Source organism: Heterodontus francisci, chromosome 16 (genome assembly GCF_036365525.1).
Source record: "Heterodontus francisci isolate sHetFra1 chromosome 16, sHetFra1.hap1, whole genome shotgun sequence".
Taxonomy (NCBI): Eukaryota; Metazoa; Chordata; class Chondrichthyes; order Heterodontiformes; family Heterodontidae; genus Heterodontus; species Heterodontus francisci.
The window spans coordinates 18,253,660-18,265,853 of NC_090386.1; the positions used below are offsets into that span (position 1 = coordinate 18,253,660).

The 12,194-nt window shown below is 42.2% G+C and overlaps 1 protein-coding gene across 1 annotated transcript in view; it reads right to left on the reverse strand.

Annotated features, from left to right (window-relative positions):
* Nucleotides 1–7,619: 7,619 nt before the first annotated feature.
* The window catches only part of mylk2 (myosin light chain kinase 2), a 255,199-nt gene continuing 250,624 nt past the window's right edge, over nucleotides 7,620–12,194 (reverse strand). Inside the window, exons 9-10 of the mRNA XM_068048759.1 lie at nucleotides 8,329–8,461; nucleotides 7,620–7,700 (exon numbers count right to left, since the gene is read on the reverse strand). Coding sequence (XP_067904860.1) covers nucleotides 7,620–7,700; nucleotides 8,329–8,461 — 214 coding nt within the window. The remainder of the gene's footprint in view (nucleotides 7,701–8,328; nucleotides 8,462–12,194) is intronic.

Below are 12,194 nucleotides of genomic sequence, written 5' to 3' on the forward strand. Positions count from 1 at the left end.
TGTGTGTTAAGTGTATTCTGTGTATGTGAACACCATACAGTAATACACTGCTGTAATAGACACCGCAGAGTGATATATATTAGATTAATATATACTATACAGAAATATATTGTAAAGTAACAATTCTATATAATGCATACAATACAGAAATGTATTCAGTAATATATATGATATAAAAATATACAATACAGTAAAATTATATATAGTTATACATCATGCAGTAATACACTATACAGTAATTTATATTGTCATGCAGGCCCCCACCTGCCAAGAATGAGACACATTAATTTCACCACATGAACATTGATTTTTAAACTGTTACTGGAGTAAAGAAAGAACTTGTTTTTAAAGAGAAAAACACCAGACCCTTGACTAGAAAGAGATTTGCATAGTAACAGACAGTACTTGGAAAGGACAAAGGGGCCACTCCTTGCCCCAATTTAATCCACAATGGACTTTTGATTACCAGACATTGAAGGTGGAGAGGCTAGCATTCCAGGTTAACTGCGATGATGGCCGAATATACAAACGGACATGGTTAGACCAGTTTAGTCAAATGACTACCTGGCTGTTGGAGTTTTTTGAATTTGAACTTGCCACAGAGAATTTGAACTCAGAAAACTGTTTGTTCCTGGACCGGAAAAGCCCTCTGGTGGCTGGCTAGCCACCGCCTCTCTCCTGTCTGCTCATTTCTTTCTCATCAGCATTGGAATCCATTGAAGACACAGGATCCCCAAGAGAGAAAAGTCTCCTACAGTGAATAAGGTTTAAGAAGAATACTGGGCCCCAACAAAAAGCAAGAATTACCTACAAGCAAGAACTACCTACAAAAGGACTACAGTGATCTCAAAGTACAGTAACAAGAAACTCTTCTGATATTGCCTCAAAACCCTCTACTTTATTTTTTCTTCTTTTTTCTGTCTCTATTCGCACGTGCGTATTTCATATGCATGCTAGTGTGGGGCACGGTGCGTATCCGTAGGCGTTAACGGAATTACAGCTGAAGTTTAAGTTTTAATAAATTTCATTTTTCTTCTTTAAACCTAAGAAAGCCTGTTTATGCTCATTTCTTTGCCTTATAATTGGAAAGTGGTGAACAAGGATTCACCAAGGGGGAGCTCAAAACACAGTAATACTCTGGACAATAATACACTGGACAGTATTAAACTCAATGCAGTAATACAGTAGACTGCATTAGACCGATCAGTAATACTCTGGACAATAATACACTGGACAGTATTAAACTCAATGCAGTAATACAGTAGACTGCATTAGACCGATCAGTAATACTCTGGACAATAATACACTGGACAGTATTAAACTCAATGCAGTAATACAGTAGACTGCATTAGACCGATCAGTAATACTCTGGACAATAATACACTGGACAGTATTAAACTCAATGCAGTAATACATTATACAGTAATGCACTGTACAGATAAACTCAATAAACTGGGAGATGATAAAACCCGTAGTCAGATGGATTGCATTCTCACATATTAAAAGAATTCTGAGAAATGATATCACTATTACATATATAAAGCTATTCATGAGAAAAGGTAACAGTGTTAGAGGACTGGCTGACAGTTAATGTCATTCCCATATATAAAAAGGAAAATGGAACAAATCCCAGGAATTATAGACCAGTCAACATAACGTCAGTAAACAAACAAAGCACTGCAGTTTACTTTAGAGGAATAGAATTGAAAAGGAGAGAAGTTTTGTTAAACTTGTATAGAACCTTGCTTAGACCTCACTTGGAGAACTGTGATCAGTTCTGGTCTCCATATTATAAAAAGGATATAGAGACACTGCAGATGGTGCAAGAAAGATTTACCAGAATGATACCAGAACTGACAGGTTATAACGCTCAGGAAAGGCTGCACAAGCTGTGGCTCTTTTCTCCAGAAAAGATAACACTAAAGGGTCACCTGACAGTGGTCTTTAAGATAATAAAAGTCAGAGGCTATAAATTATGAGAGAATCACTAATAAATCAAACAGGGCATTGAGGAGAAATTACTTTAGCCTAAGAGTGGTTAAAATGTGGAAACTGCTACCATAGGGAGTAGATGAGGCAAATAGCTTAGATGCATTGAAGGAGAAGTTAGAAAAATGCATGAGGGAGAAAGGAATAGAAGGATATGTTGTTAGAGTTAGATGAAGAGGGATGTGAGGAAGTTCAACGGAAGGAGAAACACAGACCAGTTAGAGCAAATGGCATGTTTCTGTGCTGTACACACAATGTAACTTGTAACGTGCAACAATAATATGATGTACAGGAACACAGAGTGCGGAACACTGCAATAATAGATTATGGAGCAACACACTGCTGTATACTGTAGTAATGTGCTGTACAGTAATGCACTGCAGTAACACACTGTACAGTAACACACTGTACAGTAATACACTGCACAATAACACACTGTGTGGTACACTGCAGTAATATGCTGTACAGTAATACACTGCAGTAATATGCTGTACAGTAATGCACTGCAGTAACACACTGTACAGTAACACACTGTACAGTAATACACTGCACAATAACACACTGTGTGGTACACTGCAGTAATATGCTGTACAGTAATGCACTGCAGTAACACACTGTACAGTAACACACTGTACAGTAATACACTGCACAATAACACACAGTGTGGTACACTGCAGTAATATGCTGTACAGTAATGCACTGCAGTAACACACTGTACAGTAACACACTGTACAGTAATACACTGCACAATAACACACTGTGTGGTACACTGCAGTAATATGCTGTACAGTAATACACTGCAGTAATATGCTGTACAGTAATGCACTGCAGTAACACACTGTACAGTAACACACTGTACAGTAATACACTGCACAATAACACACTGTGTGGTACACTGCAGTAATATGCTGCACAGTAATACACTGCAGTAATACACTGTACAGTAACACACTGTACAGTAATACACTGCACAATAACACACTGTGTGGCACACTGCAGAAATATGCTGTACAGTAATACACTGCAGTAATACACTGCACAGTAATACAGTGCCGTAATACACTGCAGTAATATAATGTACAGTAATCCACTTCATTAATACACTGTACAATAACACACTGTGCAATACACTGCAGTAATACATTGTACAGTAATACACTGCACAATAACACACTGTGTGGTACACTGCAGTAATATGCTGTACAGTAATGCACTGCAGTAATACACTGTACAGTAATACACTGCACATTAACACACTGTGTGGTACACTGCAGTAATATACTGTACAGTAATACACTGCAGTAATATACTGTACAGTAATGCACTGCAGTAATACACTGTACAGTAACGCACTGTACAATAATACACTGTACAGTAACACACTGCAGTAATATGCTGTACAGTAATGCACTGCAGTAATATACTGTACAGTAATGCACTGCAGTAATACACTGTACAGTAACGCACTGTACAATAATACACTGTACAGTAATACACTGCAGTAATACACTGTACAGTAATGCACTGCAGTAATACACTGCAGTAATACACTGTACAGTAACGCACTGTACAATAATACACTGCACATTAACACACTGTGTGGTACACTGCAGTAATATACTGTACAGTAATACACTGCAGTAATATACTGTACAATAACACACTGTGCAATACACTGCAGTAATATACTGTACAGTAATACACTGCACATTAACACACTGTGTGGTACACTGCAGTAATATACTGTACAGTAATGCACTGCAGTAATATAATGTACAGTAATACACTGCATTAATACACTGTACAATAACACACTGTGCAATACACTGCAGTAATATACTGTACAGTAATGCACTGCACATTAACACACTGTGTGGTACACTGCAGTAATATACTGTACAGTAATACACTGCACATTAACACACTGTGTGGTACACTGCAGTAATATACTGTACAGTAATGCACTGCAGTAATACACTGTACAGTAACGCACTGTACAATAATACACTGTACAGTAACACACTGTGTGGTACACTGCAGTAATATACTGTACAGTAATACACTGCAGTAATATAATGTACAGTAATACACTGCATTAATACACTGTACAATAACACACTGTGCAATACACTGCAGTAATACACTGTACAGTAACACACTGCACATTAACACACTGTGTGGTACACTGCTGTAATATACTGTACAGTAACACACTGCACAATAACACACTGTGTGGTACACTGCAGTAATATACTGTACAGTAATACACTGCAGTAATACACTGTACAGTAATACACTGCACATTAACACACTGTGTGGTACACTGCTGTAATATACTGTACAGTAACACACTGCACAATAACACACTGTGTGGTACACTGCAGTAATATACTGTACAGTAATACACTGCAGTAATACACTGTACAGTAATACACTGCACATTAACACACTGTGTGGTACACTGCTGTAATATACTGTACAGTAACACACTGCACAATAACACACTGTGTGGTACACTGCAGTAATATACTGTACAGTAATACACTGCAGTAATACACTGTACAGTAACGCACTGTACAATAATACACTGTACAGTAACACACTGCAGTAATATGCTGTACAGTAATGCACTGCAGTAATACACTGCAGTAATACACTGTACAGTAACGCACTGTACAATAATACACTGTACAGTAACACACTGCAGTAATATGCTGTACAGTAATGCACTGCAGTAATACACTGCACAATAACACACTGTGCAGTACACTGCTGTAATATACTGTACAGTAATACAGTGCCTTAATACACTGCAGTAATATACTGTACAGTAATACACTGCAGTAATATACTGTACAGTAATACAGTGCCTTAATACACTGCAGTAATATACTGTACAGTAATACACTGCAGTAATATACTGTACAGTAATGCACTGCAGTAATACACTGTACAGTAACACACTGTACAGTAACACACTGCACAATAACACACTGTGTGGTACACTGCAGCAATATACTGTACAGTAATACAGTGCCTTAATACACTGCAGTAATATACTGTACAGTAATACACTGCAGTAATATACTGTACAGTAATACAGTGCCTTAATACACTGCAGTAATATACTGTACAGTAATGCACTGCAGTAATACACTGTACAGTAACACACTGTACAGTAACCCACTGCACAATAACACACTGTGTGGTACACTGCAGTAATATACTGTACAGTAATACACTGCAGTAATACACTGTACAGTAATACACTGTACAGTAACACACTGTACAGTAACACACTGTACAGTAATCCACTGCAGTAATACACTGTACAGTAATACACTGTACAGTAATACACTGCAGTAATATACTGTACAGTAATACAGTGCCTTAATACACTGCAGTAATATAATGTACAGTAATACACTGCAGTAATACACTGTACAATAACACACTGTGCAGTACACTGCAGTAATATGCTGTACACAAATACACCTCAGAAATATACTGTACAGTAATACACTGCAGTAATACACTGTACAATAACACACTGTGCAGTACACTGCAGTAATATACTGTACAGTAATACAGTGCCTTAATACACTGCAGTAATATACTGTACAGTAATACACTGCAGTAATATACTGTACAGTAATGCACTGCAGTAATACACTGTACAGTAACACACTGTACAGTAACACACTGCACAATAACACACTGTGTGGTACACTGCAGTAATATACTGTACAGTAATACACTGCAGTAATACACAGTACAGTAACACACTGTACAGTAATTCACTGCAGTAATACACTGTACAATAACACACTGTGTGGTACACTGCAGTAATATACTGTACAGTAATACACTGCAGTAATACACTGCACAATAACACACTGTGTGGTACACTGCAGTAATATACCGTACAGTAATACACTGCAGTAATACACTGTACAGTAACACACTGTACAGTAATACACTGCAGTAATACACTGTACAGTAACACACTGTACAGTAATACACTGTACAGTAACACACTGTACAGTAATTCACTGCAGTAATACACTGTACAGTAATACACTGTATAGTAATACACTGCAGTAATATACTGTACAGTAATACAGTGCCTTAATACACCTCAGTAATATACTGTACAGTAATACACTGCAGTAATATACTGTACAGTAATGCACTGCAGTAATACACTGTACAGTAACACACTGTACAGTAACACACTGCACAATAACACACTGTGTGGTACACTGCAGTAATATACTGTACAGTAATACACTGCAGTAATACACTGTATAGTAACACACTGTACAGTAACACACTGTACAGTAATTCACTGCAGTAATACACTGTACAATAACACACTGTGTGGTACACTGCAGTAATATACTGTACAGTAATACACTGCAGTAATACACTGCACAATAACACACTGTGTGGTACACTGCAGTAATATACCGTACAGTAATACACTGCAGTAATACACTGTACAGTAACACACTGTACATTAACACACTGTACAGTAATTCACTGCAGTAATACACTGTACAATAACACACTGTGTGGTACACTGCAGTAATATACCGTACAGTAATACACTGCAGTAATACACTGTACAGTAACACACTGTACAGTAACACACTGTACAGTAACACACTGTACAGTAATACACTGTACAGTAATACACTGCAGTAATATACTGTACAGTAATACAGTGCCTTAATACACCTCAGTAATATACTGTACAGTAATGCACTGCAGTAATACACTGTACAATAACACACTGTGCAGTACACTGCAGTAATACACTGTACAGTAATACACTGCAGTACACCTGACTGGATGAGTGTGGCTCCAACAACATTCAGGAAGCTTAACACCATCCAGGTCAAAGCAGCCCACTTGATTGGCCCTCATCCACCTCCTTCAACATTCACTCCCTCCACCACCGATGCACAGTGGCAGCAGTGTGTACCATCTACAAGATGCACTGCGGCAACTCACTGAGGCTCCTTCGACAGCACCTTCCAAACCCACGACCTCCACCACCTCGAAGGACAAGAACAGCAGATGTATGGGAACATCACCACCTGCACGTTCCCATCCAAGTCACACACCATCCTGACTTGGAACTATATCACCGTTCCTTCACTGTCGCTGGGTCAAAATCCTGGAACTCCCTTCCTAACAGCACTGTGGGTGTATCTACCTCACAAGGACTGCAGCGGTTCAAAAAAGCAGTTCACCACTACCTTCTCCAATTAGGGATGGGTAATAAATGCGCGCCTAGACAGTGACATCCACACCCCATGAAATGAATGAAAAAAACCTGCAGTTAACACGCTGTGCAGCACATACTGTAGTACGTTGCAGTAATACAGTGTACAGTAATATACTATGGTACACTGCAGTAATATGCTGCACAGTAATACCAGTAATATACTGCAGAGTACTGCAGTAATACGCTACACAGTAACACTGTGCTATAATACACTCTTGCCTATAGCCATGTATCCTGTATATTTACATTTCTGACAGCAAAGTATCTGAATGGAGTTTGAGTGTTGCTCAGTGTCCAGTGATGGTCGATGTAGATTCTGCCAGGGAGGGAGATTATCTCAGATCGCCAGAGCTGTCAACGATCCACAGCTGCTGATTTTTTTTAGTCTGTTTGCTGCAGCAATTGCGTAGTAGTTCTTCTATAAAACAACACAGAGTGATTTTATTTAAACAGAAAATGCTGGAAATACTCAGCAGGTCTGGCTGCAGCTGCAGCGGAGGTAACGTTTCGGGCCTTGTTTTAATACCTCATCTGAAAGACTGCACCTCTGACAGTGTAGCACTCCCTTAGTACTGCATTACAGTGTCAGCCTGGATTTTGTGCTCAAACCTCTGAAATGGAACTTGAACCCACACCTTTTGATGCCAAGGTGAAAGTGCTGCCCACTGAGTCACAGTTTGAAATGATGCTGAGTTTCGACAGCATGAATGTGAAAGGACTGTTTCCTCCAATTATGGAGTCATTAGCAAGGGGTGTTTAATTTGTAATTGTCCCAAAGAGATAGAAGACAGAGGTTAGGAGAAACTTCTTTACAAGGAAGCTGTTGAAGAATGAAATGGGAGCAGGGATTGGTTAAGGCAGAGACTATTGCATCAGGTATGGGAACAGCAGATAAATAATTAAAGCAAAGGTAGGCAAAGGGAAACAAGGCGAGAAAAGCAAGTGAGATTAGTTTTGAGTTGTCCTATCAGAGAGCCGGCACAAATATGATGGGCTGAATGGCTTGCAGTATTGGAATTATTGAAAGGCAGGCATTGAAATCTCACCTTCCACAGCCGCTTCATGACATATTTCTTCAGCAGGAGCTGTGACTTCAACTGGATCTTACTGTGCCTTGTTTTCTCTGCGATATTGTTCAGCCAAGGATGCTTCAGGCACTGAGCAGCGCTGAGCCGCCCACTGAAATACAGACCCGTCACATCTCACTGTAAATGTAGGGAAATCCTGGCCAATGACACAACTACTGACACACTTCCCAACACAACTACAGACACACTCCGCGAGACAACTCCTGACACGCTCCCCGTTACAACTCCTGACACTCCCCGACACAACTACAGACACACTCCCCGTTACAACTCCTGACACTCCCCGACACAACAACAGACACACTCCCCGTTACAACTCCTGACACTTCCCGACACAACTACAGACACACTCCCCGTTACAACTCCTGACACTCCCCGACACAACAACAGACACACTCCCCGTTACAACTCCTGACACTCCCCGACACAACTACAGACACACTCCCCGTTACAACTCCTGACACTCCCCGACACAACAACAGACACACTCCCCGTTACAACTCCTGACACTTCCCAACACAACTACAGACGCACTCCGCGAGACAACTCCTGACACGCTCCCCGTTACAACTCCTGACACGCTCCCCGACACGCTCCCCGTTACAACTCCTGACACTCCCCGACACAACTACAGACACACTCCCCGTTACAACTCCTGACACTCCACGACACAATTACAGTCACACTCCCCGTTACAACTCCTGACACTTCCCAACACAACTACAGACACACTCCCCGAGACAACTGCTGACACGCTCTCTGACACGCTCCCCGTTACAACTCCTGACACTCCCCGACACAACTACAGACACACTCCCCGTTACAACTCCTGACACTCCCCGACACAACTACAGTCACACTCCCCGTTACAACTCCTGACACTCCCCGACACAACTACAGTCACACTCCCCGAAACAACTGCTGACACGCTCCCTGACACGCTCCCCGTTACAACTCCTGACACTCCCCGACACAACTACAGACACACTCCCCGACGCAACTACAGTCACACTCCCCGTTACAACTCCTGACACTCCCCAACACAACTACAGACACACTTCCCAACACAACTCCTGACACACTCCCCAACACGCTCCCCGTTACAACTCCTGACACTCCCCGACCCAACTGCAGACACTCTCCCCGAAACAACTACAGTCACACTCCCCGAGACAACTGCTGACACGCTCCCTGACACGCTCCCCATTAGAACTCCTGACACTCCCCGACACAACTACAGACACACTCCCCGTTACAACTCCTGACACTCCCCGACACAACTACAGACACACTCCCCGTTACAACTCCTGACACTCCCCGACACAACTACAGTCACACTCCCCGTTACAACTCCTGACACTCCCTGACACAACTACAGTCACACTCCCCGTTACAACTCCTGACACTCCCCGGCACAACTACAGTCACACTCCCCGTTACAACTCCTGACACTCCCCAACACAACTACAGACACACTTCCCAACACAACTCCTGACACACTCCCCAACACGCTCCCCGTTACAACTCCTGACACTCCCCGACACAACTACAGACACACTTCCCAACACAACTCCTGACACGCTCCCCGTGTTACAACTCCTGACACTTCCCAACACAACTACAGACACATTTCCCAACACAACTACAGACACGATCCCCGACACAACTACAGACACACTCCGCGAGACAACTGCTGACACGCTGCCCAACACAACTGCTGACTTGCTCCCTGACACAACCACAGACACACTCCATGAGACAACTACTGTTACTCCCCAACACAACTACCGACTCAGCCCCTGACACAGTGCCCGACACAACCAAGGATACACTCCCTGACACAACTCCGCAACACAACTACAGACACAACTCCCCAAAAAAACTACTGAGATGCTCCCCATCACAACTGGGATACTCCCTGACACAACCCCGACACACTCACTGACAAACCCTCCAACGCAACTACTGACAAACTGCCCAACACACTCCCCGACACACTCCCAGACATAACTACTGGCACACTCTCTGACACACTTGCTGACACACTCACCTGCCCAAATACTGAAACACACACTCACACCCTCCCTGACATGTACACTCATGCTCACACTGACTGACCCACTCACTGACACAAATACTGACACACACACTCACTCTCACTGACACATTCACTTAAACACTTGTCAACACTCTCACTGGTACAAATAATAAGAGACACACTCACTGACACTCTAATTGACACACTGACAAACTTGCTGACAATCACTGGTGCACTCATTGACACTTTCACCAACACATTTGCTGCCATATTCACTGACACACTCACCAACATAATCGCTGACACTCTCACTAATATACTCACTGACACACATACTCTCACAATATACTCACTGACACACGTGCACACACACACACTCTTAGTGACACACTAACCAATATACTCGCTGACCAATATACTAACCAATCTACACACACACACTCACACTCTCACTAACACACTGACCACTACACTCACTGACATACACATGCACATGTGTACACACACACGCACACACAGATGAACACACACACAGATTATCACATGCATACACTCTGTGACATATTGGCTAATATACTCACAAACACACACACACACACACATACACACACACCGACACACTGACTAATATACTAACCGACACGCACACAGACGGACAGACACACACTCTCACTGACACACTAGCCGACATACACGCTGACACACTTGCTGAAAAATTCACCGACACAACTACTGACACACATATGCTCTCCAACAAACTCACTGACACAAACATACTCTTAATAACATGCTCACAACACACGTGCTGGCATATTCACCAACACAGTAACCAGCACGGTCACTGATAAACTCACTGACACACTCACCAAGTACTGACACACATACTCACTGACACACACTCAATACACTGGATGGCACACACACACATGCTCTCACCGACACGCTAACACATTGGCTGACATATTCGCTGACACAGATAGTGACATACACACTCTCAGTGGCAGATGACCAACACAATCGCTGAGACAATCACAGACGTACTCATGAACATCCTCACTGATACACTTGCTGACATATTCACTGCCATAAACACAAACTCACCAACACACACACTGACATATTCACTCACACACTTGCTGACACACACACTGATACAATCACCGACACTACTAACGCACCAAACTGACACACTCACCAACACACTTGGTGACACACACAGAAATTGACATTTACACATGGGTGGCACAGTGGCACAGTGGTTAGCACCGCAGCCTCACAGCTCCAGTGACCCGGGTTCAGTTCTGGGTAATGCCTGTGTGGAGTTTGCAAGTTCTCCCGGTGACCGTCTGAGTTTCTGCCTGGTGCTCTGGTTTCCTCCCACAGTCAAAGACTTACAGGTTGATAGGTAAACTGGCCATTGTAAATTGCCCCTAGTGTAGGTAGGAGAATGGTGGGGATGTGGTAAGGAATATGGGATTAATGTAGGATTAGTATAAATGGGTGTCTGTTGGTTGGCACAGACTCGGTGGGCCAAAGGGCTTGTTTCAGTGCTGTATCAATAAATAAAGAAATTGATGCATACCAACACAACTAATGATACATGTATTATTACTTGTTCTACTGGTGTGTGCTCTGTTGTAAGACTTACAGGACTACAAGCAATATCCCAATAAAAGGTGGGTTTTATTATAACTGAACTGGAATGTATATACACAAATAGTTACTGCAGGAGCTAGATCTAAACACCTCTCACTCTGCCAGGCTCCACCCACAACTACCTGGTCAT